This window comes from Astatotilapia calliptera, chromosome 17 (assembly GCF_900246225.1).
Source record: "Astatotilapia calliptera chromosome 17, fAstCal1.2, whole genome shotgun sequence".
Taxonomy (NCBI): domain Eukaryota; kingdom Metazoa; phylum Chordata; class Actinopteri; order Cichliformes; family Cichlidae; genus Astatotilapia; species Astatotilapia calliptera.
Window position 1 is genome coordinate 37,195,014 of NC_039318.1, and position 27,184 is coordinate 37,222,197.

Below are 27,184 nucleotides of genomic sequence, written 5' to 3' on the forward strand. Positions count from 1 at the left end.
TAACCCCATCCATGAATCGCTACCCAAACAGTCCTGACCCGTGACAACATGAAACAGGAAAGTACCGCAGTGTAATCCATTTATTTCAACAAAGTAACTGTATTCTGAATACCACCCTTTTAAACGGTAACTGTAACGGAATACAGTTACTCATATTTTGTATTTTAAATACGTAACGGCGGTACATGTATTCTGTTACTCCCCAACACTGACTGTTGGCTACAGAAATGCAGCCTAACAAACCAGGTGCAAAGTCTCATTGACATTAAAATGTGTTTTTAAAGAGGTCTAGCCAAGAGAGCAGCAGAAAATGAAAGAAATATAACATCTCAGTTTATAAATATATTTAAGGGACCAGAAGGACTGGATTAATGACAATAAGGGTACAATTATAGAGTCATAAAGATACTTCAGGAACAGGTCTTTTTTTAAATTTTACATTCGCTAAATGAACTTGCTATTAGCATTAGCTACAACTCCCAGCTGAAAACAAAGTGCCGTACGTACACTTGACATGACAAACAAAAAATGGGAAGCGCATTAAATTAAATTAAAACAATAATATCAGCACATTAGATTAAATTAAAGCAGTAAAATAAGGGTCAAACAGCGTTATAAGCCAAGGAATGAAGTGGGTTTAAGACTTGTTTTAAAAATGGACAATGAAGGGGCCTCTCTAGTGTGCAGGGCAGGTTATTCCAGAGGTTAGGAGCAGCAATAGAGAAGGCCCTGTCCCGTCTGAGCTTCCTCTTGAACCTGGGTACCTCCAGAAGCAGCTTGTCAGCTGACCCGAGAAACCTAGGCATTCAGTAAGGATGAAGAAGCTCAGAGAGGTAAGGTGGGGCAAGACCATTTAAGCACAAGGAATCACAAGGTCCACTAGGACCAAACACAATCACCTCTGTTTTGCTTGGTTTACATTTTTAAAAAATTAGGGCCATTCAAGTTTTTATTCCAGTGTGTGAATGTGTGCATGAATGGGTGGATGACTGGATATGTAAAGCGCTTTGGGGTCCTTAGGGACTAGAAAAGCGCTATATAAATACAGGCCATTTACCATTTATATCCTCTAGAAATGCCAAAAGCAGTTTAACAGATAAAGCATCTTTCTGCTTCAGAGGCAGATAAATCTGGCAGTTGTCGGCATACCAGTGAAAGGCTATTCCATCCCTTCTATGCATGGCTCCCAAAAGCTGTAAATACAAGGGAAATCCTCATACCCTTAAAAAGTTAACACTAAAAGTTATGTCAGACAAATAAGACTCAAACCAATTCAAAGTAGTACCACGAATGCCTGCAAGATGGTGTAAACGAGACAGTAAAATGTTGTGGTCTACAGTGGCAAAAGCAGCTGCTAGGCCAAGGAGGACAAGAACAACATGATTACAAGAATCATAGGTAACGAAGCTATCACTAAATCTCCAAGATACCATTCTCATCGAAACAACCAATCAATTAGGAATATACATTTTCTCTATAATTTTAGACAGAAAAGGCAGCTTGGAGATAGGCCTGTAGTTAGCCAATACAGTGTGGTCCAGGGCAGGTTTCTTGAGCAGAGGTTGTACTGCATGCTAAAAATTAGCAGGGACAACTTCGGATATTAAACTGGTGTTTGACAAAACCCTGCCCTATGCTAGGCAACATCTCCTTAAAAAAATCGTGGAGGGGCAGGATCATTTGGTCTCAGATGGCCAACCACATCCTCTAAATAAGAAAGAGTCACAAGCTCAAACTAGTCAAAAACAACAGAGCAGGGGATGGAGACAGAGGGTCAGACCCAGGGGCAGAGATGAGAGCTTTTTCAATAAAAAAAGAAAAAGAAAGACACATAAAACATTAGGTCGTTTATGAGAGGCCTCCAAACAGCCAATTTGTGGAGCATGGCATTAATCTTTTCACGAAACGCTCCAGGAGCAACAAACGCACGCGCAGCTCTCCCGTCCAGTCTGTGGCAGTCACGTAGCAACTGAGAAAAAATGTTCGCAGTAGAAGAAGAAAAGCCGGAAGCGCTGCGGATGTTTTGGAAAACAGTCGGCTCTGGGGTAGGGAAACTGAGCTGTGTAGGAATGTGACGTTTGCTCACATTTGACTTACTTTATGTCCCTGAAACAACGAAAGCGACCTCTTCAGACAGTAAGGACGACATGTAGCGTGTACGGCTGCAGTTTGCTGCTGCTTCTTCTTCGTGTACGAGATTTAACGAGCTAACGGTAACATTTAACTTTAGACTGCTGTGAGTTACGAGTTTAACACTCGGCTTAACGCGGCAATATTTTATAGTATTAGGACGCGTTTAAGAGAGTAAAATGCGTCTTTTAGTTTAGTTTCGTTTTATGTCAGGGTGACGTGTTGCTTTAAATCAAGCTTGATTTTTGTGTTTATATTAACCGGAAACGTTATTTCCTCTTTAACATCGCCTTCCCAGGAAAATGCCTAAAAAGGCCAAAAAGAGAAAGCACAAGAAGTCGTCTTCGTCCTCAAGTGAAGAAGACGAGAGGGTAAGGTTACAGCGTTTGTGTACTGTAGTTGACTTTGCTGCTACATGACATGAATACTGTCCAGTCACAACAATGATTTATTGAACACACGCGTGGGAGATGTATACAGTGTCATCCTCTGCATAGATCTCAACTAGGTAGCACACAGCATACTGTTTTTATATATCAGGGTTCAGCCCCTTCATAAGCATATATCCTAACATGCATCAGTTGCACTTAGATACACTTCCTTTATTGACAAGCTTCTGTAAGACTTAAAGAGCTGTCTCAGCTGTCTTACACTTCAGGTGTTTCCCGCTGTGCTGCTCTCTTCATACTCATCTGTGGCACATCCTGAGTACATACTGTACTAACCTTTGCTGAGCAGGCACGTATGCAAGTTACAAGCAGAACGTTTCTTCTAAGGCCCTAAGCTTTGCACGTTCAATAGCTTCTAGGTTAATATGTCACTAATAAAAGCCCTGTTGTATAAAAATATATTTTCCACAATACGTGTGTGTTAGTGAGAGGGATGTAAGAGTGACGCTGGATGAGTTTACATGCCTGGGTTAACCATCCAAATCGAGGGATAACGCACAAGAGAGGTGAAGAGAGAGTGCAGAGAGAGTAAGTTTGAGTAAGAAATAAGATAAATAAAAGTAGTCCAAACTCATTTTGATTTAAAAGCCAAGGAAGCCATAAAAGTGGGTTTTCAAAGGGTTTTGAAAGTGTCCAATGTTGGGGAGGTCCTGATGTGAGGGGCAGTTTGTTCCACAGTTCAGGAGCAGTCACAGCAAAGGCTCGATCTCCTCTGTGCTTTAATCTGGACCTTGGGACAGCTAGGAGCATTTGATCTAACCCTGATGACCGACTGACGCCAGAGTAAAGACTATTACAAAAGTCAAGGCGAGATGAAATGAAGGCATTAAGGAGGGGAGAAAAAATAACTTCACCCAGACTGAGCTCCTGATGGGAGAGCAGTTTGAGAACATGTGTGTGGAGCATGTATTCAACTCGAGAAAGAGAGAGTGCCCTTTCACCTCTTTTTAAGAAAAAGTCAACAATCCTGAAGTCGACGCAGGTGACCTTGAGGAAGTAAGATGATGAGGCAGAGCCGTCTTGTAATCTGGGAGAATTTGTTGTTCCAACTTTGGCCCTGAAGCTTCCAGCTGGTGAGGGGAGGCAGCATGAAGATAGTGGGTGTTTGGGTTTGGTTTAGGGCGACGAAAACTGCATCCCAATTCCCAGTGGCACTAGGACAAGACAGGAGGCGTGGCTGGAGGTGCCAGAGTTAAAGGTTCCTAAGATTTTCATCGGAAGGGATAAGAATTGGAACTTCAACATTATGCACTACATACTGTACATTAATGCCACTGTTTTGCACATGTCTCAACTCTGTATATATTTTATTTATTGTTGACTCTATTTAATTTGTAAAATATGTGTATACACACACACACACACACACACGTAGAAAAACATTTAGTATACACATCCAGAAAAAAATTTTTTTGCATATACTATTATATATTGTACATATATTTATTAGTTTCAGATTTAGCCATTCGTATATTTTGCCTGTTTATGTTATTGTATTTTGCACAACTCTGTTGCTTGTGAAGCTCGCACACAAGAATTTCACTCGCATGTGCTGTACCAATGTACCTGCACATGTGATGTGACAATAAAAGTGATTTGATTTGATTTGATTTGAATTGGGAAGAGTATATCAGAGAAACGGCTCAGGTTGAGCAGTTTGGAGACAAAATTGGTTTCGACATGTGCAGCATAACTAAGCACTATCATGACAAAAACGTTCAGAATAGGAGTGACAGGGCACTGGAATATTACAAAGTTTTCCTAAAAACAAGAAGTCCCTCATGTAAAAAGTATCAAGAAAAAATAAAAATTTCTTTTATTGCTTTTATTTCAGCTGTAGTCTGCCTTAATTGTTGCATTTCACAAAATGTTTCATGTTTTTTATGTTATCAGATATCCAGAGGACAATATGCAAGCAACAGTTACAAAACCGCCAAGAGGAAAGAAGTTTTAAAGAGTCAGAAAAGGTTTGATGGAATTTACATAACCATTTATTTATTTCTGCATTTTTTTAACTGGAAATTAATCGTGTTTTTATATTATTAAAAAAAAAGTTCTTACAGCATCGTTTCTTTTTATTCTTCAAAATCTAGCTGTAAAAAGGACAAGGAAAAATCCGTTTCTTCTTCTGTTAAAGATGACTCCCAAAGCACCCGGCAGATCAAAAAACCTGTCTACAGACTGGCAAAAACACAAGCAACAGAGCAGAAACCCATTAATAAGGACAGACAATATGCAAAATCCAAACCAGACTTTGTGGCATTCCATGGGGATCATTGCTCCAGTAAAGCAAAGAATTATGTTTCAGGGAAAGATAAAACTGTCACTGGAAGCGACATTGTGGAAAGAGGATACTCAAAACTCAGTGCAGGTGCAGTCCCTCAGAGAACAGAAACGAAGTCTAAAGGTGGGTTCGATGAAAAGTCTTCCCAGAGGAGCCAGTCCAAATTAAACAAGCCTCGAGTGGGTCCCAGTTTAGTTTCTGCTGAAGTGAAAGAACCAAGGCAGGATGTGCAGAAGAGGAACTGCAGAACTGAGGACCCACCGAGGACTGGAAATCACAGCAGGTATATCAAGACCAGCAAACCTACCTCCTCCACCTCTGCTATAGAGATGTGTCAAAAGCATGAAAAAAAGGAGTTAAAGCCCCAAAGAAGTTTCTATAAAGATGATGCAAACACGTCTTCTGCCTCCATCTTAAAGAAGTCTTCCACTTCAGCCAAACACAGTGCCTCGGAAAGCAGCTCAAAGGTAAATTTCACATCAGTGTCCCGTGGTAAAGTTCAGTCATCATCAATTCCAAAGCAAATCCTGGCACATTATCGAGAACCATTAGAATGTTTTATTAGGCTCAGATATAAATACACCATCATCTGCATATAGGGCCACTTCATGGTCTTCTCCACTTATATGAATACCTTTAATACTTTCTCTCTGTCTTAACCATTGTGCAAGTGGCTCTATATATAAGAAGAGGAGCAGACATTACAAATGCTTATCACTACACTGTTGATCTTCCCTGAGATTACTATATGCCTCCCTTCTTAATAGGCCTGAGAAATGTACTCAAATTGTACTTTTTGTGATGTTAATATCACAACTACCCTCATCAGTCCATTTTTAGAAGACGAGTAGTATGCCCTTTTGTAACCCATTCTTTTCAGCTTCTCACGTTCTGATGCTGCACGTTTTATTTTCGATAATATCTTACTTCTTTAACCAGACTTGAGCCCCTTTTACATTAAATGAGACCATCTTGATGTCCTGCATGATCGTATGGTGAAAATGTGCTAAATGCTTTTCTTTAAACTTGTGCATGGACAGTTTCTCTCCCTCAGAAAAAATAATGAACTCAAACATTGAATAAAAACAGAGATTAGGAAAAATACAATAAAAACAAAAATAGTCCTTCCAAGAAGAAACGAGCCTTCTACACCCTAACAAGTTTGTGTCTAACATCCTGACTCAGGATCTAATTTTTGAACATAGTTATATATTTTTAAAAAACTCCACAGTTATTACAAATAGAGAGAGAGAAAAGAGAAGTAAGAAGCCGAGTTAACGACTCTACTAAGTAATGTGACCATAACCATGATGTAATATCAGATTTGTAAAACAATCTGAACTCTTCAGTCGTCAGTATCTCTCCTGAACATCCGAAGCTTCTCTGCAGCGGATGCGTTGGCTTTCTTGCGTATGATCAGGCGTCACTCCGGCTTGGTGACCGTGCGCCGTGCGCCAAGCGGACGGCAACTGAATCTCTTCCTGCTGTCGGGTTGCTGTGGGGTTTTCGCGCGGTGATATTCGTTGCGTCTTTTGAAGACCTCATTAGGGTAGTCGTGGTCCGCAAAAATCGTACCCTTCATAGAGCACCTCCTTCTTCTGCCATGCGCTCCAAAGAACATCTTCTTTCGTATGGGAGTCCCCAAACTTCACAATGGATCGGGGCTTTTCGCGGTCAAAGCGCAATGTGCTGTCTGGTCACTGGGAAAGCCCAGCGTGTTTTTCAATTAATTGTCCAAACATGTAATTATGTCGGCCCTTTCTTAATCTTCACATATTCCATATATCCAAAGGTTGTCTCTGCGCGCTGCTTCTAGGCTAGCTTGACGTCCCGTCTCTTATTTAATGACGATGCCGCCTGTAGCGCCGTCTCAGTCTCTTCATTCGTCCCTCTGCCTCTTCCACTCTAGCATCAACTCCTCTTAACTCACGTTTAATATCCGCCTGTTGTTGGTTGTTGTCTTTTCTGAAGTCGCGTAGCTCTTTCAGGATATTCAGGAGGGTGGGCTCAGCTGTATCCATGCCCTCCGTGGCTAACCTTGGGTCAGGAGAGTAGCTCCAATCCACGTGGCTTTTCTGTTTCCTCATCTGTCGGAGTTGTGACTCTCTTACTTCTTGTGACTACCCCCGTTTCCATATTTAAAAGCAGTCTCCACTATTATAAGAAGATTAGCCTCGTTTAAACCATACAGGGACAAAACAAAACAAAGCCTGTCGTTAAGAACCGGAAGTTCTTAACGATTAATTCTAGCTATGCAACGAACCCAAAGTTGCTCAGATCTTAAACCAAGGTTAAAATTTGATGGCAGGCCTTCTGGGTATGGGCAGCTCCCGCAGACACCTGATACCAACACTGACCAGGTAACATCACTCATTTAATGTTGATCCATGCTCAGTCATCTGGACCTAGCGTCTTCAGTGGGAGTCATCCAAGTGACTTCTTCAGTCTCAGCCGACTGCAGGTTTTCCCAACCTTATCAACGGTACATTTCCACAATAAACCAGCCCACCGAATGAACAATCGTTCAGTGGGCTGGTTTCAGTTCATATTGTCCACATGAACAGAATCAGCCTTTTGGGATCACTCATTTAAAACAGTAAGAAAGAACTGAAGGATAGATGTTTGTTTTTAAATGGATGGCTTTTCCACAGATACAGGTGGTTGAAGAGCTTCATCTTGCCCGCTCTGAGAAGAGATTGGAGGTGAATGTCCTGAAGAGCTACGGGGAACTCACCGCTATGGACATAGATTGTCCCGAAGAAGGACCTGCAGGTACGTAAGCGTCGTCTCTTTCCTAAAGACGTCCCAATTTTGTACACTCATCATGTGTTAAATTTTAAATCACACTTTGAGGAGTTTTTGGTTATTGTTTCAAAATTTCAATTAAGTATGTCAACTTTCAACTCACTAATTCAAACATCTGTAAGTGACAAAACTGAAATAAAAGCCCAAACTTTCAACTTGTGGCAGAAGCAATTTAACACATCTAACCCACTCGTAACTTGATCCATGGTTTGACTTTTTTTAATTAATCCTTGTGTGACACATAAAGATTACGATATAAGCATCTGATTTATATATTTTAACATCTGACTTATGGATTTAGTTATTAATCTAACAAAATGGATAACTGATAAGACAACTGAGATGCTCAGCTCAAGTTAGTCTTAAGTAGTTTCTGAAATCGAGTTTCCACAAAACAATTATGTGGAAAGTAATATTATTTTTTGTGTTATTTTATTTATTGTTTTGATCATTTAAAAATAACCAAGAAATTACTTGATTCAATCCAATGTTTTTTTTCTTCACAGGCAGAAACTCGTCTCAGCAGGACCTAATCCTTGTTCTCGACACAAACATTCTCCTCAGTCACCTGGATTATGTGAAAAAGATCCGCTGTCATGGCCTCGGAGGTGTTTCACGCTATAATTTGCTATTAAAGCAGTAACTAATACTAACGGTGTTTTGTAGAATGATTTATAATATTTCATGTTGTTAAGATTTTTTCAGTCATGAGTTAAATGCTTATGTTATCTTCAAGCAGTGTATTTAGCCTTTTATCTTGAAAATTGTCTCCATAGAACAGCGTATTGCATTTTTGCTTTCCCTAACATAACATAATTTAGTTTTTAGACTCTATGATCACGCATCTGCTCCAAAAGAATGATTTCATTCCAGGATCAATACAGTTGCAAGAGAAAATTTTAATTTAAAAAAACGTTATGATCGCTTCCACATTGTCAGATTGTATTTTTATGGATAAACTAATCAGTACTGTCTGCTTGCTCTGTGTTTACTTCATGTTCTGTTAGGCCTCGGCTTCCCCATTATCGTCATCCCCTGGGTGGTGCTTCAGGAGATGGACTCCCTAAAAATGGGAAGAGGCCTGTCAGGCTCCGTGGCCCACCTGGCGACTCCAGCCATCTCTTACATTTACAAGTGTTTGAAGAGCCGGGAACCTCGGCTGTGGGGCCAATCTATGCAGCAGGCCGCAGAGAGCAGCAGTGAGTGGAAACTTTGTCTCTATTACACATCCATTAGCCCATGTGAGAGCTGCCTGATAGGCTGTTGGGTGAATTGTTGACTTGATAAATAAATAAATGTCACCGTCACCCTCAACAACAGCGAGCACATGAAAACCTTCTATCCATTACAAAGGAACGTAACCGTTCCAATGTTACCAGCATGACAAGCAGATCCCACCTGAGATGTTTTCCACGTGCCACAGTGGAGGAGGTGCCCTAACTTCTTCTTGTTGCATGATGAAACTCCACTTGGAACCTTGTTAACATCCAACCATGCAAAATATGATTTTTTTGCCATTTTTCAAGTGGTCTGAAACTTTTGGTCGGGACTGTGTTTTGTCATTGCTTGACTCCTCTGCACAGACACTAGGTGGCACTAATGCTGAACTCTTTCTCAAGAAATTAGTCACCATAATATACATTGTAAATATCTCAAGGGCACATTGTATCCGTGCATTCATTGCTGTGTCGATATTTTGTTACATTTTAAACAAGATCTGACAAAGGAGATGAGGAAGAAATATTTTGGGTTTATTTTGGAGCCTCTACGCCTTCAGTATCTCTTTTAAAACAGGCATGAATTCTCCATCTTGTGTTTTCATTGTTGAGTCCTCCTGGTGTTTAACAGCGTTATGTCTTGTCCTTCTGTCCCTCTCTCTCTTCCTGTCTGTCTCCCCTTGTATGCAGATGGTCTGACTGCTGAGAATAACGATGACAGAGTGCTGCAGTGCTGCCTGCAGTACCAGAGGCTGTACCCAGAGTGTGCTCTCACCTTATGCACGTGAGTTATCCCTCCTCCCCCCCTACAGTAAACTGCTGCTGCTGCAGAGTGTGTCCTCTGCTGATAATGCACATGCATGTGACTGTGAGTGGGTCCAGCCAGATAGTTCCAGTTGGGATGAGAGAAAGAAAGCGAGGGCCAGACAGCTATTGGCAAAGAATAGATGTGCTGAGCACGGGAATGTGAGTTTAGTTTAGCAACTTATTGGCTCCGATTTTATGACGCAGCTATTTTGTTTTGTTTTCATCATTTTGACCTATTTCACGGCGCTGTTTCCTGCTGTAGTCATCGATTGTTTTGCTAAATCAAATTAGCGGGCAGACAGCGCTTCAGTGTCGCACAGTGAATTGATAATGAGTGTGGATGTCTGTGAAAATAAATAGTCTTAATGCCTTATCACTGCCCCCTGATTAAAAACATGCTTCTATTCTGTCATCTTCAGCAATGATAAGAATCTGTGCAGTAAAGCCCTCCTGAGTGGGGTGAAGGCACTCTGCAAGACTGACTTGGAGGCAGAGGTTGGGAGATCCAGACATGGCCTTCAGATCACTGGAGGCATTCAGGCTTCTGTGCCACCGAGCAATAACCCTCAGGTCTTATCACCAACGCTGAGCACGAGGTGCCCACCGGTTCAGCCACATGGTCAAAAGAAAGCGGGCTTTTATGTGGGAGTCCTACACAAAGGTGAGCTGGAGGTTAATGTGTTGCTTCATCATCATGCAGTAGTTAATGGCACATACTATCTATGTACTAGGAATCCCCCGCAACACATGCACTTCCTGTTTTCCTTCCCTCCCTTCTTATATTAACTGTACACAAGAAGTACACAGAGTTAGTATTACAGATGTTCATTTCTAGTCATTTACTCGTATGTGCTCTGTATCTACTGCCTAAAATCACTCAAACATATAAAATACTTGTATGTAACTGATCACAGAAAGCAAGCAGCTCAGTGAAGGAGACGAGGAGAGGACACTAAGGGACCTCAGCGGATGCATTTCTGCATTAGAAGACTGTCTGAGGGAGGTGCTGTCTGACGTTTTGCAAGTGGAGATGAAGGCTGCTTATGATGACCTCTGGCTTGAGGTAAAATAAATAAATATGGGGAATTTCACATCACTGACACTAAAAACACAGGTTCATTAGTTAAATGTTAGGTTGTATCAATATGCTGTTATAATATAAGAAGTTACTTTAGATATGGGTACGGTGATTGATGAGCTCCTCATAAGTGACACGTTCATTCTGTAAATAAAACTGTAATGTAAGTAATTGGTTCATGATATCATTCTTTGCATTAACAGATCGTTTATTTAAAGCCACCGTGGACACTTCAGGATGTCTTACAGTGTATAAAAAAGCACTGGATTGCTGTTTTTGGCCACCTCACCCATCGGAGGAAGGAGCAAACTGTTTTAAAGCTCATCAAATTTTTCAACTCCGGTAAGCACAAATATAGGTGAAAATATACTCTTATATACTCAGTGGTTACGAATAGTGAGTCTGTTATTAGCCTTATTTTGGAGTCTTGTGTGGTGATTTGAAGATTTAACAGGCAGCATTGTTGTGAAGGACATCACGTCTGTTTCTTGGATCTCGCAGGCTTGATAGAATCAGACATTCTAGATGAAAACATGATGACGACAGTTTCCTAGGAGCTTGTGTCCATATTCCCCTGAGAGTAAACAGCAGAATTTAATGTGTATAAAGGCAAATACTATATAATTATTGTAGCTCTGTAGTCATTTCAATGTTATAAACTGAAGCTTCTGATAGTCAGTTTGCCATATAAGCAATGTTTGAAACTGACGAGCTGATTATTAGCTCATCAGTTATGCAAAAAGTTACATTTTTAGGCGATGAAATGTCCAATTTCCGATACTCTGCATTATTTGTATAGAAAACGGTGCTTTCCCTGCACCTTGGCAGAGAGCGGTGGTGAAATACTGAGTCATCCCTCGAATGTAAGCCGTCCACCGTGGGGGTGTGATGTTGTCCGCCCTGCACTGTGCTAGAACCCTAAAGAACTGCGTGCAGAATCAGGTCATTTGCTAAAGTAGGAGACGGAAATGTGGGTCAGAAAGATGCTGAGTCGCCCACTGCAGCACTTCTGGGTCTTACTGCTGGATCCCCTTTGTGTATTCTCACAGTGCTGAATGTGTGTGTGTGTGTCTGTGTGTGTGTGTCTGTGTGTCTCTGTTTCTCATGCTCTGTGTCCACCTGTGTTTAGCTGCCCAATAATTTTTAATCCAGGCAAGAATGTTAATAGATTAAACAGTGTGGTTTTGTCCTTGCTGTGTGTTTTTGTGCGTGTTTGTGTATCCTTGGTTCACATGCTTGATTTCTTGGTACCACGCAGCCTGGCTCTGTGCCAGGAAGCTGAGAGAAGGGCGAGCAGAAGGAGGAAGTGAAGGCTGGATGGACTGTATCTGAGGCTAAGAACAAATCTGGGAGTGGAAAAGTACTGCATGTGATTTTCGTGTGTGTGTGTGTGTGTGTGTGTGTGTGTGTGTGTGTGTGTGTGTGTGAGCGAGCGTGTATTCATATCTTTGTGGGGACCAAAAATTGGAAGTTTAGTATACTTGGGGGGACCAACAGCTGTTATGGAGACCAAAATCCTGGTCCCCAAAATGTGGTTTTAGTGTCAGGGTTACAATTGGGTTGTGGTCAGGTTTAGGGAAAGCATTATGGTGATTAGATGTTTGTTTTTTAAAAACAGCTGTGTTTCTGAGGACAGACTGTCTTCATACACATCTGTAAGGTAACAATATTCTCACTGTTAGGGCTACAGCTGGAAATGGAAGGATAAGCGTCCTGATAGATGTGTAGCTGTTGCTGTAAAGAATTTACTTTGTTTGTTTCCTTTGCTGTCCATACACAAATGCCAAGTTAGGTAAAGGATTTTTAAAAGAACAAGATAAATAAAGATAAAAAATAATGGAAGATAAATAAATGAGTACAAAATAAGTCAGGGAAGACAAGTGTGGAGATGTTGATGTAGATGGATGTACACGGAGCTTAATGTGCAAAGTGTCTGACATGCAAATTGCAGTTGAGGTAGGTCAGCTGTTCAGGAGTCTGACAGCAGGGGGGAAGAAGGAGCTGTTGAGTCGGGACGTTCTGGGTTTCACACTCCTAAACCTTCGTCTGGAGGGCAGAAGTGTGAACAGTCCGTGTTGGGGGTGTGTGGGGTCTTTGAGGATGGAGGCGACGCTCTGCTCTGCAGAGAGGGCAGCGGAGTCTCTGACTCTGACCTTCATATTTATAGAAAATAATGTGTTTATTGTGTAAAATGTTGACGTGCTGTAAACCTTCTTCTATGTGTGGATGTATGTTTTCTTGCACAGTATGTGCACATGCAAGCTCCCTGTCAGTCTGCGCGTCTATAGGTTTCCACCTGACTATAACAGGAACACAGCAGCTCTGCAGCAGAGCTCACTTTCATAATAGTTCAGTTTTTGTTACGTGACGTAAAACAGAGTTCATTTAGCTTCATTCATTTAGCACATTTTAGTTAGGTGAGATTAACCTTTATGTGCAGTCAGCTGATGGGCAGACTGCATGCATGCGTGCGTGTTTTCTCAGGTGAAACGGTGGAGCGTGAAGCCATCTCAGAGGTCGTTCAAGATGCCAAAGAGCTTGTGAACGCTTTTTCGAGAAGTTCAAAGCGCGTTCCACGAGCAGTCGCTGTACTGGACGACATTTTGAACAAGCTACGACCTCAGGTCAGCTCGAGCGCATTTGAAGACTTAATGGGTTTTTGTGTATGTTGTATCGTGGTTGTGTCTGTTTGTGTCACGTATATTGTAAGGGAAGTATTTTTAAAGTCTGATAACGAGCTAAGCATTACCCATTTTCTTATTAAACATAGCAATTTGAGTTTTTTTGTTTGAAATGTATTTTTCGTATTGTTTCTCAGCCAAATCCTCCTACGGGGGGAGAATCTCCCGCCTGCGACGTTGTCATGAATGACGATGACGATAACGGAGACTCTCACCAGGAAGTGTGGGCCGTCTTTGAGAGGATCTGGTCTCACGTGTGTCAACTAAGGTGGGCATGTTTGTTATTGGAGTGTTGGGATTATACTGCAGGTGCCATATTAGGATTACTTACTAGCACATATGCTTGGATTTATTTAAATAACTATGTCACCATCAGTTCAGAAGTTAGCGTATTCTGCAGCAGCACCGTACTATGATGATAGTGTGAGAGCCAAGTGGTTCCAATTGTGGAGGAATTACAAAAAGTGTGATTTTGCCAGGACAAAAACACACTTTGGAGTTTATTTTGAAGTGTGTCTTGTTTTTCTTTCCGTTCTGCCGACCCCCTGAAATCTTTTGCTTTCTGTTTTGTTTTAGCTTGGAGGTGTTCAAAGCTCTGGGCTTTGACCCTCACACCAGGCAGTGCCTTCAGCCAGAGGGAGCTGCTCCACCACCACAGGATGCCTTGGCCTGCTTGCACAAACTGTCCTCCATGGTCTCGCAGCTGCTCCAAGCTTTCAGCAGGTATGTCACGTCAGTTAAAAAAATACCACTGGAGGCCCCTTCCTGTTGCTTCTTTAGATTTTAGGTGTGTGCGTCACAGTCACCGTTTCACAAATCTTACAGGTACATCTGGATCCGTGTCTTTCGGTAACCTCCACAGAGGAGTATGATCTTGCTTAACCTGTCACGCTTTCCTCATGTTTTCACAGGTGTGTCTCACCTTTGCCTCAACAAGTAGCTTTTCGAAGAAGTCCTTTAAACGGCCACCCCTCTCCTTCCTGTGCGCATGTGTTTTATGCTGTCATTGCTCTCGGGCTTCATTCGGCACCGTAGCGCAGGCTGTAATCTCCGTGACCTTGTAGCTTTGCCTTATCGCCTTTCCCATGACGCAGCAGCCTGTGCTTCAGTGTAGCGGGAAGTTTCTGGTACGAACTCTAAGAAAAATGTCTAGAATGCACTTCTTGTGCCTGCATTGTCAGCGTGTGGTATGTTCACATGTAAGAAGCGTGTTCTTATCGCACTGGGAACGACCCGAGTCAGTCTTTAGTTTGTTCTCACGTTTACATAACACGAATCATCACAGTCGTCTGCAGCGATGCGGCTGCAGTCACGTGCTTTTAATTTGTTTTCCATTCACTCGGTTCCACTCGGAAAATTCAACAACAGCGCTTTTTCACGGAAGACATTTCACGCTGTGCAGTAGGAAGAGCTTGTGGACATAACAAAGTTAAGAATCGCCGATTTCCATTTGACCGCTTCCGTTTCCCAGAGTTGTGACTCGTAGCTCGGTGTCAACCTCGTTAATCCCACCTCGCTTCTGTGCGTGGGACACAAAAAGTGACAATTATTTGTTATCTATTTCCCGGACAGCATTCAGTGTGACATTTGGGTCTCTTTGAGGGAAGGTAACAATAAACCGCTGCCATCCAAAGGTCGAGGTGTCTCCTGATGTTCAGCCTGGTGTCAGATACAAAAACAGTGTAGAAAAGCTTTTGCTCTGGTAGTGACGCGGTGTTTGTGGTGACATAAAACAATCTGCTGTTTTAAAGTATATGAAACTTCTCACAGTGCGATATCCTGAAAGCCCCTCAAACCATTTAACCCTCCGAGCTCGTCTGTTTTTATTGTTTTTGAATGGTGGGACTTCGTTACCAGATATTACATCACGTCTAATATATGATCTGGTGAAGCTGCAGATAACATTGTACAAAAGCCTCCTGACACGTTGTGCCACAGCGGCGTCCTTTTCGAACACTCCGATAATCCTGCTTTCTCTCGAGTTTGCAGCTGCGGCGTCCGTGCGTACCCATGGGCGTGTGCGAGGCTAATAAGAGCCACTTTAAATAGATAGTAAAGTAAACACACAGTGAATTCATCAGATGGGATACTGTCTGTAAACATCTAAGAAGGACATACCAGAATATGCATAATGGCCGAATAACACGAGTGCTTTCAGTCCAGAGAAAAGCTGGAAACAAAAGTGGGAACTTCTGTCACACTGAGTGATATTGCTGTGAATGCATTTCCACATTAGTGTGAAGCATGTCGAGTCAGGTCACGATTAAACAATCTTAAACTTGATGTCTGCCAGCATGACAAATATTATAAATATGAATCACTGCAGGATTTGCATTCCTGTGGATTATTATTAGCAGGAATCTGCGTGTTTGTGTGTAAATCTGCGCCAGTCCGTACGCATGCATGTGTGTATTGGGCTGCACGAACATGGTTGCCTAGGAGACAGCCGGGCTCATTTTCATGTGTTTGAGCAGAGCTATGAGTCATTCCATGCACGCTATCGCGCCGTCTTCCTCTTTTTCATTTTTCTCATTCTGCATATACTAGATATGGATAATTTAGGACACTGTCATTTCCTATCATTTTCTCCTATTTCCTATCCTTCCACCCTCGTTGCTCTGCTGCCGTTCCTTGCTGTCTTCTTGTTTCTCGCTCTGCATTATCCCCGTGTGCGTCAGAGTAATGCACTTAATGACAGTGCGGGTTTGCATTTTATGCAGATGCACGGTTGTGGATGAATGCGCGGATAATACATGGAACTGCAAACTCATTTTGTCTGGCACAGTTTTAATCTGAGCAAATTCGTGCAATCGCAGAAGAACATTACACACCGGTTAAAACCATCCTCCAAATATTTGGTGGTCGTCTCCCTTTGGCCATAAAATCAGTTCAAACCTGTCAGAGACGAGCGCTGGGCCTTTGGGTTGCGCACACAGTGTTTCTGGGGGGCTTTTTGTGATGGTTCATGAACCCGAGCGTTTGTTTTTCCTTTTGATATTTAGCCTTTATTCAGATATTACTTTGTTGAAATCATGTAACGCGCTGTACAGGTCCAGGGACTCACTGCTGTGTGTGCTTTATAGGCTGCCGTCGTGAAATAGGGGTGTGTGCTGTGGTTTCCTTTCACAGCCATGTGAACGCATGGACGGTTAACTCGTGACACTAAATTGTGACAGCGCTGCTGCCTCTGTGTTAGAGGACAGACTCCAGGGCCCCAACCCTGAGCTGGCTAATCAAAACTGAAACGTATCGATCCCAGTGGGACTTTCTTGTAACAGAGATCAGTTCTAACATTGTGTTTTTCTGTTTTCAGTGTCTTGTTATCAGCTCCCGGCTTAGAAGAAGTCCAGACACTGCTCAGCATCATCAACTCCAACAATGTCAGTGGCATATGACAATTATTGGTACACAATTAGATGCACTGGACTTTGCCATGCTAAGCGCTTCTTAATGTGCTGTTTTCTTTTAGCTCAGATAAACTGCTTTCTGTTTCAGATAGTAACTGAGAATTCCAGGTTAACCGCCAAAAGCCTGCTCGACTGTTTTTCACAGCCGGACTACAGGTAGGGAATATTCATCTACATAACATAACTGTATTTTTATTGTTAAATGTAAATGGCTGCTTTGGAGCTTGGTAAAAGCGTGACGTGGCTGCGCACATACTCAGTGATGCGTGCCATTAGCTATAACTTTCTTCTTACCAGGTATTGTATTCAAGCATGTTCTCGAAATTCTTGCGCTCTTTGTTGCAGCGTGTCCAGGCGAGTAGCTGTTACAATGACTGTGTCATGCCAACATTTCCAAACAGTCATGCAACTCATTGTTAATATATTTCCTTGGGGAAAAATCTGTTAGCCATACCTTAGCAACCACTAAGCTGCTAGCTTATCGGTGCAGTTAGCGTGTCCTTGTCAGTTGCAGAGCCATAACTACACGCGTCTCACAGGGTGAAGCCTTAACAGGAGATCAGTGTTTAGTAACCCGGCGGCTTCATTTGAATCTTGGAGATGTAGCAGTGCTCCTGTGCAGTCTCATAGAGTAAAAGAAGGGTCACAAGTGAATTGAGTTTTGTGTCACCTCATTAAGCTGCCTTTGGATTCAAGAGCTTATTTTAACCTGAGCTCTATCTCACTGTTATCTGTTGAGATGTAAATTTGAAGTAGGTCGGACTTTCAAGGAGCCTGATGAAGTGCTGAGCAAAGGGCTAAGTTCAGGACTACGCACAGAGCAACCTCTGCCCTCCTTTTATATCGTGTAACGTGACACATGAGCTTTACATTTACGCTTTCTCTGAGATTATCTCATCAATCTTAAATGCCCATCATAAACTGTTATAAAGGGAACATATTATAGGATATAAATGTCATCATTACGTCACAGATTTTGGACCGTTTTTGTCTGCTTGTAACCTTCAACGTGGTTGAGAGTGTTTAAGCTGTGAGGTGTCTTATACACACGTACATTATTTTATCACTATGTCAGATGGATTTATTCAACTTCTGCTTGTATTTTTAAAGTTTTAATAAACAGACTTTAATCTTACGTGAAAACTCAGCCACAGAAACAAGCAGAATCACTACACCCGTCAGTCCATTGTGATGTCAGCTACCATGGAAACAAGCCACAGTTTTACGTATTCAACCGTCAGTTATTTGTTTAACACTGCTGCCTGACTCTCAAAAGGTTTCTCAGATCGTGACATCACTCCAGCCGTCACTGTTATTAGGATTGGTTTTGTTTGTCTTCAGTCTATTGAACATTTATGGATCAGGGGAGGGCCGGTGTCCTGCAGGATCTCACCCTGGGTCAGCACACCTGAATGAGATGATTAGTTCATTAACAGGCCTCTAGAGAACTGCAAGACATGGGGGGGTCATTTAGCCATTTAAATCAGCTGTGTTGGATCAAGGACACGTCTAAAAGCTGCAGGACACCGGCACCGAGTCCTGGAGTTCCCCACCCCTCATATAGATAATAATAATAATAATAACAGGGCTCTAGACTAACTTTTTGCCATGGGCGTACCGGTACGCCTAACTTTAAAAAGTTAGGCGTACTGGCACAAAAGTTAGGCGCACACAAATGTTATAATAATTTATATAATATAATGTGTTTTTCTGGATACACTGTGCTTTTTCAGCATTCAAAGATTGATGACACCGTGTCAGAGCACTGGCTATGAATTTCAGACGGATCAGGCCTTAACTTAACAGAAAAGTTAGCAATAGTTCTTTTCCTATTACAGCTACATCCACTTCTGTCGTGCCTAGGCTGCTCACTAGGGCTGGGTATCATCACTGATTTCTACAATCCATTCGATTCCGGTTTTCAAAGTCCCGATTCGATTCAACTTAGCCTCAGACAGTCAGAAATATTATAATTCTGATCATTTATCAGCACTGACTTCTTCAGAATTGTGAACATCACAGCAGATGCCTTTGTGTGAAAGTAACTGAGAATAAAACACAGAAAAACATGAAGGAGATTTTCCTGGTCTGGCTTTTTATAGCAGATAACCTTAAAAACATTCTACAATGTTCTGCATATAAAGTTTAAATTTCTTCAGTATTGAACAACAGAAAAAATAGGCTTTCTTGTCCGAGGTCATTTAAGTGAAAAAGAAAAAGACAGCAGCCACAGCGCTGTAAACAACGGTAGACTGGTGGGTAATAAGCCAATGAATAATACAGAAAACAGAGATTGGAGACGGAAACTGTTCTTGAAGTACAGAGAGAGAGAGAGAGAGAGCTAGCTGTGCAGGAAGTGTGATTTTAATAGTCGTGGAAGCAAAACAGCAAAATTCATGACGACATTGATCAAATGTGAAGCGCAGTTTGCTGCTTCTTTTGCTGCTGGCTCGGTGGATTTTGGTTGGAGAGACAAAACCTGCAGCTCAGAATCAGCGCAAAAAGACGTAAACACAGCGCAGACCGGACGCATCAGGATCGCTGAGCTCCGACAGCGTGTCCGTCTGCGGGCCGGCGGGTGAGAAAGCCGAGAAAGACAAAGTTGATTCTGATGCGTCGGGTCTGTGTTTACGTCTTTGTGTGGAGTCCGTGTACCTGCTCTCATCTGCTGTTTGGTTGTTGTTGAAATAGTTTTGTGAGCTTTAATCTGAGAATCTGGCGTTTCTGGCAAAACACAGTAATATTTAAAAGTCGATTCAGGATTTAATGAATTGATATCGCTTTATTCAAGCTACTCACCTCCCACTTCCACCTGCACTTTCAACTGGACCACGGCCAATCAGAGAGGTCCCGCCCCTTACTATCTCTGATTGGTTTAGTCCACGATAGGGGCAAAATGTGTGTCTGTTGTTGACCACAGGGAAGGTTGCAGATTTTTTTTTTTTTTTTTTTTTTGCTACCTGAACATTTGGTCGCACAGGTGCAACCAAATTTTTTTTTTTTAGTAGCACCACTGAAAAATTTGGTCGCATTTGCGACCAAATTGGTCGCACTCTAGAGCCCTGAATAATAATAATAATAACTTTATTTATAAAGCACTTTCAAACAGTGCTGTACAACTATTTGAAACTACAGAGATAAATAAAATAAAAGCGATACACGGCAATACAAGTAAAAAACAGTAAAAATTAAAAAACTAAAAGCCATAGAATTAAGACGTAAGATAGGGTGAACAAATGTGTCTTCAACTTAGTTTTAAAAACCTCCACACAGCATGCCTGCCTAATATCTTGAGGGAGGTTGTTCCATAGAAACGGGCATGAAAAGAAAAAGCACGCTCTCAGATTTTCTGGCTCTAGGAACCTTTAGAAGGCCAGAGTCCTGAGATCGGAGAGCGAGAGAGGGAGAACATTATATATAATATATACATTAGGTGAATGTGCAGTAGTAGCATGTATGCAGCAAGCAGGTGATTTCTGTACATCATCTGGATGGCTTGGGGATAGAAGCTCCTCTTGAGTCTCTCTGTCCTTGCCTGGAAGATGCGGAACCTTCTACCAGATTGCAGAAGTTGGAACAGTTTGTTGCCTGGATGGGACGGGTCCTTCAGTATCTGCTCTAGTCCGGCATCTCCTGGTGTAGGTGTCCTGAAGCGGGGGGAGAGCAATCCTGCAGCAGCGTTCTGCTGTACGGATCACTCTCTGGAGAGCTTTTTGGTCCTTCACACAGCTGTTCCCAAACCACGATGTGATGTTCTGTGTGAGGATGCTCTCCACAGCGCCTGTATAGAAGATCCTGAGGATCTCTGGAGAGACCCTGAACTTCCTCAGTTGTCGTAGGTGATACAGGCGCTGCCTAGCCTTTTTGGTCTGGACCTGAATGTGGGCAGCCCATGTCAGGTCTGAGGAGATGTGGACACCGAGCTACTTGAAGGATTCGTCTGATTCTGGCTATGTTCCTCAATCTTTGTTATCTCTTTTACACGAGACTCAATTTATGACACTATCATCAATTTTCAAGATGAGATTTTGGGACAAGTGCTGAAAGTTTTGAGGCCGAGATGACTCGAGGTTTTTTCGTTTGGTTTTTTTGATGTTTGGTTTTTTTGCCGTCAGAATTGTTGTCTGAAGGCCAACAAGGAGACCCAATGGATTTACTTTACCAAGTGGATCATCACGGCCTTACTGTATTGATCCATTTGATCGACCTTTGTTGTTATTATTTATTTTATTTTATTTTCAGTTGTTACAGACGGGACAGACATGACTGAGGGATAGGAAAGGGAGAAAGAAAGATGAAGGAACAGAAAAACAGAGGGGAAGTGGGACAGTGAGAAAGGAAACTTAAAAAAAAGAAAAAAAACCTCCTGGATCACCTGTTGAGAGAGAAAAATGGCTCGTTTTGTGATCTTGCTTATTGTGTCATCAGAGCTGAGAGCATTATCAGATGACTTTCCTGTATTTCAGTGAATTTCTTGCCTGGAATAATCATGTGAAGTCAGATGTTTTATTTAGTGTTTAAAGGCAGCTTGTGCCGTGTCACTTCCCAGAAGAGCTCTGCAGGCACTTGGCAGTCGCATCGTTCTGGCTTTTGTTGCCACAGATCGTCACTGACAGGCTCTTTGTTTTGATCCTAAATGTTTTATTTGTTACATTCGCCGTGAACCAATCTAGGACTTCACTTAGCGAGCGCAGTGTTAAATATTTGATTTCTTTGTTGAGTGCAGTGGTATTATGTCACGAGTTATATAAGGCCTTGGGAGGCGCTGGTTTCAGCTGATAAGATTTTACTGTGTCAGGTTAAATAAAACGTGTTCTGTGTTGCTTATCGTTCTCGATAACATACTTTTTATAACACTATAAAACACATTTAAAAATAATCAGTGATAGGTCTGTTACTCTGCACTGGCACAGAAGCACCAGGAATAAGGGTACTGCTTTCTGTTATGTGATATAGGAATGCCATTGTGTGTTTAGTAAGAAAGGATATTGTGCAAATCGAGCACAGAGCTTGTGGGCAGTCACATGTGCTTCTGAAAGACATCTAGATTTTGAACAAAGAGGCAAATGTTTGGCAGATTTTGAGCTGCTGGTAGCGTGGGAGGATGCAATTGAGGAAGCATTTGAGTGCTAGTTGACCGATGCAGCTGTCTCAGGGCCTTAACACAAACCAGTGACGCACTCTGGGGCCTGATCAACCCTGGCAGGGCCTCCTTGGATGAGGGTGTCTGGCGATAATGGCCGAAACACCCGATGAATCCAAGGTCCGCTACTGACGATGTGTCCCACATTTTAATATGATAATCTAGATCAGATCTCTAATCCCTAAAGCTAACCAAGGAAGGTAAAAATGGCAGATTATTTTGGGTGAAAGACCGAAACACCCTGTGAAGTTGAGGCACACGACGATGTGTCTCGCTGGTAACGTTTCTGGGCTGCATTTCCTCATAACAGCAATACCTGAAGACCTTCTCCAATTATCAGGGATTGTAACTTCCAGTCCTGTTACTGAATGAATGTGATGTCCTGCGACTCAGCTCAGTTTGCCTTCTGTTGAAATCCACTCAGCTCCAAGAAATATTCAAATCCACACAGCCCTGCTTCTGCTCTTGTTTGAAAACATCTGTTTTGTTTTCATGGAGTCATCGGTCTGATGATGACACCACACCTGGATTATTTTTCACTCGCAGACGTGCCGTCAGGTTGATGCCCGATGGCTTTTAGTGCAGAGCAGCGTGGCTGTTGGTTACCGCAGCTGATAATCGAATGACTCTGTTATCACAGAGTGCTTGTTCACGCATTAGCCACGTCCATGTTTAACTTTCATATCGTTTCTGGCATAATACGCTGACTCACTCGACAGATTTAGCGGTGGCTCCTTCTGGCGTCGTCTCATGTCATGAAATTTACACATTAGTTTTATGTAACTCGGTCACACGGAGCATCCAGAGGGAAACACCGCTCTGCCGTTTCGTAAGCCTGTGGGGAACAGCACATCGTTCAGCACAAGAAAGCCTCGGGCGTTCCATTAGTTAACTTTCTGTTCATTATACTCGAGTGCTGCTGTGTGTCTGATAAGGCAGATCGGTCTCCTTCAGTAATAGAAGCTTTTATTTCGCCCTCTCGTGCCTGATGTTAGTGAAATATGAATCTTTGTTTTCATGTGTTGCATTAATTTGAACGCACCGCCTTCGCTTGCTCTTTATGTTCATCGGACACTTTAAAAAATCTTCTTATTGATCAGTAATTAGAATTCTTTGTCCGCATCACAGCTTGTTGGCAGGACCGGTGAGGGGAAAAGGGAAACATGGATATAAATGCAACCATTTTCGTCTTTATTGTTACTGTTGTGATGCTTTTTGCTCAGATGCAAGATCCTAAATGTTCTTAGCGCCATCAGAGGGGATGGAATACAATCGGAGGCTTTCTGCTCCTGCTAATCACATGATGCTCTGCTTTAGAACATCACATCATCACGTGGTCCTATTTTCAGTTGAGTGCAAATCATTAGTGTCTCCCGGGGACATGCATTAACTACCTGTCAAACACATGTAGGCTGTTATGTAACACAGCAGCCCTTCCCTGTGTACACACTGTCGATGTGACAAACGTGTCGCAGTAGTTTGTCAGTGGAAACACTTTGAGGGAAGCTTGTCTGTCCATGGCGCGCTCTGGAATGCAAAACCAGCCCAGTTGCCACCAATCAGCACATCCTGGGAGCAGCCTGTACCCATTTCCACAGGCTCCAAAAACACACAGCTGCACCCTGGGGTGAGGGACGGGAAGTGGATGGATAGCAGTCAGCAGATTCCTCTCCTTCCTGCAGTTGCACAATCATCTAGTGAAAACAAAGAAAAAAGGCCAACGAGCAACAAGCTCCCTCAGCGTCTCCGCTGCTAAGCAGCTGTTGCCAAGATTTCAGCAGCCAGTTTGCATGTCTGTGCATGCCGAACCCTCGTTATGTGCGTTTGCAACTGCCTGGATGTGCTGTACTGTAGCAGTGTTACCAAAAAAAATTAGCTCAGCTGAGGGAAATGTGCTTAAATAGCTGCCAGTGAAATCCAGAGCTTCTGGAAGCTGCCGTGTACACAGAAGCAGGATTGTCTGTTGTGAGTGGCGAGTGCGATCAGCACATCCAAAGTTCAGTGATCAAACTGTTAGCGTAGAAAAGTCTGGATTCATCCACACGGTGCCATGTTCGGTTTCATTTTCAGGCATCAATTCAAGACGACGTGTTGATTATTTCAAACTTCAACTTTCACAGTTTCAAAATTACAAATAGGAAAAAGAGCCTTAAGCAAACGTTGGGGCACCTCGTGGTGTGTGCACGGCACCACTCTGTTAGGTGACTGTCAGCTTTTAAAGGTTTTGAGTGCCTTCGGGTTATTTAGGGGTTTTTTGGGGAGTGGAGGGCTGCAGTGCAAAGACTGAAACTAACCCACTGAAGGAGCAATGTGAATGGTACTCATGGCCATTGATCAGTGGTCTTTGATCAATGGTTGCTGATCAATGATCATGACAATTTGCATATTAATAATCAAGGAACTGACCTCAGAGCCCATTGTTCATTCAGTGGTGCTGGTGTCAGTCAGTGTGCAAATGTCCTGTTTATAAGGTTGGAAACCTGCAGTCAGCTGAGACTGAAGACGTCACCTGATGATGATGAAACGTTCTGCTGGTGGACGGCGAGGACGTGTCTAAACCTTTAGCTTGTGTTTCTAGAGACAACACCTTGTGAATTATCAGGTTTGGTAGGATCATCCGTAGTGTTGTGATCAGAAGTGTTTAACTGTCGTTGTTTACCTACAAACCATTCTTCATCTCACCACTGAAATGTTCCCTGTGCCACTTGCTGCAACGTCTTTACTCAGGGCCCTTAGAGACTCCTGTTGTTTAGTTCATCAGTCCACAGGCTTGTTTCGATGCTCATTTGCAGACTTTTATGGGGAGGTCACAGGAACAGACTTTTCCCAATGACTCTTCCATGAAGGTCATATTTATGCCGCAGATAAGAACGGTGCAGCGCCATGCCCGACTGTGCTTCCAGGTCTTTTTAAGTGAAACAGGTTTTCCTTTCTTGCTGTCCTGTGAGCAGTTTTCTTGAAAAGTGCTGCGATCTTCCAGATCTCAACTTGACCTCCATTCCCATTGACACGATCAGGCTTAAAACATTTCATTAGCCACAGGCTTTTTGGAGATTAGATCGTTGTCCGCTCTCAACTCCTTGTCGCACACTAAGAGACATTTCTGGAGCGGGGTTCTCAGGGTTTTATGTTTAAGTTGTTTGTTGCTGATTTTTAGTTTGGTTTTTTTGTCTTTTTGAGAGCTGACGCAGTCTCTAAGGGGATGGGTTTAGGGGATAACAGGAGGAGGGAAGCTGCAGAGAGGCATTGAAGACTGCAACTCTGCTTTCTGCTCCCAGCTCTGGATAGTCACATTTTGGGGGTTTTAATAAATTTGGCCAGATTTCTAGAAATGAGAGCTGCTCCATCCAGAGTGGGATGGATGGCATCTCTCCTAAGAGAAAAAGTGTCACACACAAGGTTCCTTTTGTAAAGCTTAGCCCATCTTAAACACTGTGTACTGGTGGAGAGTGCATTCCTGTGACCAAAGTGCCGTACGTTTGACACCTTTCTGTTGAAATGTTCAATTCAATTTTATTTATACAGGCGCTTTATATTGTAAGGTCGACCCTACAATAATACATACAGAAAAAAACCCATCAATCATATCACCCCTATGAGCAAGCACTTTGGCGACAGTGGGAAGGAAAAACTCCCTTTTAACAGGAAGAAACCTCCGGCAGAACCAGGCTCAGGGAGGGGCGGGGCCATCTGCTGTGATTGGTTGGAGTGAGAGAAGAAAGACATGCTGTGGAAGAGATACAGAGGTTAATAACAAGTATGATTCAGTGCAGAGAGGTCTGTTGACACATAGTGAGTGAAGAAGAAACACCCAGTGCATCATGGGACTCCCCCAGTAGCCTACACCTGTTGCAGCATAACTAAGGGAGGATTCAGGGTCACCTGATCCTGGTGGATGTTCTGCACATCCTCCAGTTTCACAACACTGAACGCTTATCTTATAACTCAAAATTCACTCATCGATCTGTTTTCCATCCCAGCCTTTCAGTCTCCGTGTACTTTGTGTAAAAGCCGAACGACAGGAAAGTGTAGTTGAAGGGTTAATATCTGCCTCTGGATTATAAAGTGAACAAGTCCGCTTTAGTGGCTCTATTAGTGGATCTAATTAAACCATACAGGCAAAGCTGTGTGAGAGAGGTGGATGCCACTCCCTTCTCTGTACTCATGTCTTTCTCTGTTTTCTCGTATTCCCAGGGAGAAGCTCAGGGTGGGAGGGACCAAGTTAATGGAGCTTCAAGAGGCCTTGGAACACTGTGTTCAAGCTGCAGGTCAATACACGACGTTCCCCACGTAGCACCGTCAGGAACGTTGCTCATCAACCAAACGGATTCCTCGACGTGACAGATTCTTAACTTGAACTCAAAGCTGTCGAGTTAAAGGCGCATCTGCTCGTGCTGTGCCCGTTTCTGCCTTTGTTCTCCATCCATAAAGCTCATGTTACAGAGATAACGCTGTTTTCTGAAGGTTTGTTTAATGCTGTAACAGCTGGTTTGTATAATTCAGCAAGTACAGATTTCATTATTCTCTAATAGCTTTGCACTTGTGTCCTGAATGAGTTCTGGTGAGTTAAGGTGAAATTTAGTTTATAAATATTTAAATCCATTTTAAAAAAGCATATTATTTTGTTTAGAGTGATTAGTTAAATGACAAAACATTTTTACTTGAAATATTTTTTTAATAAAAATAAAATATGTACCATTTGTTATTTAAAGGCCTGCATTTATTTAGGTTTGTTTTTAAATCATTTCTGATTACCTGACAGCTTCTTACAGAGCTTAATCTGTTGACGTTGTTTAACTCACATCGATGTCGCTCTCATTCAGTATGAAGCTGACGCCTGAACATAATTCTTTAATGTAGATCAGGACAAAAACCCTTTCATGATAAACCAGCAGGTCAGTGAACAGAAAAGGACCGTTTTCACCACGAGGCTCAGGTTACATCCATAAAACACTATTTTTCTTATGAATGCTGAGATTGTTCAGTGCATTTTTTTAAGAGCCCATTTTGACATCTAAACTTATTGTTGGCTAAATTGTCAAGTAAAGAACTTTTTTTTTTTTTTTTACTGTTGCTTGGTTTTGAATCACTAAAGAGACGCGTCACGTTTTCTTTCCCGAGGTAGCGTTCGCATGTGCAGAGGGCTGCTGTGATCGTCAGCCCGAGCGTGGTCATGCGTGTGT

At 42.4% G+C, this 27,184-nt stretch overlaps 1 protein-coding gene across 5 annotated transcripts; it reads left to right on the forward strand.

Moving 5' to 3' along the window:
* The first annotated feature begins 1,931 nt into the window (after positions 1–1,931).
* swt1 (SWT1 RNA endoribonuclease homolog) lies at positions 1,932–26,450 on the forward strand. Of its 5 annotated transcripts, none has more exons than XM_026146058.1 (17): positions 1,932–2,213; positions 2,429–2,501; positions 4,473–4,546; positions 4,673–5,330; positions 7,515–7,635; positions 8,175–8,276; positions 8,676–8,867; positions 9,576–9,669; positions 10,112–10,353; positions 10,607–10,755; positions 10,974–11,112; positions 13,255–13,394; positions 13,589–13,719; positions 14,028–14,174; positions 16,765–16,831; positions 16,947–17,014; positions 26,196–26,450. In XM_026146058.1, the coding sequence occupies exons 2-17, from the start codon at positions 2,433–2,435 to the stop codon at positions 26,293–26,295; spliced, it is 2,493 nt and encodes an 830-aa protein (XP_026001843.1). In that variant the 5' UTR covers positions 1,932–2,213; positions 2,429–2,432; the 3' UTR covers positions 26,296–26,450. The 5 variants fall into 5 exon arrangements, with proteins under 5 accessions (XP_026001843.1, XP_026001845.1, XP_026001842.1 ...); XM_026146060.1 differs by having other exon boundaries at positions 1,932–2,190; XM_026146057.1 differs by having other exon boundaries at positions 1,932–2,156.
* The last annotated feature ends 734 nt before the right edge of the window (positions 26,451–27,184 follow it).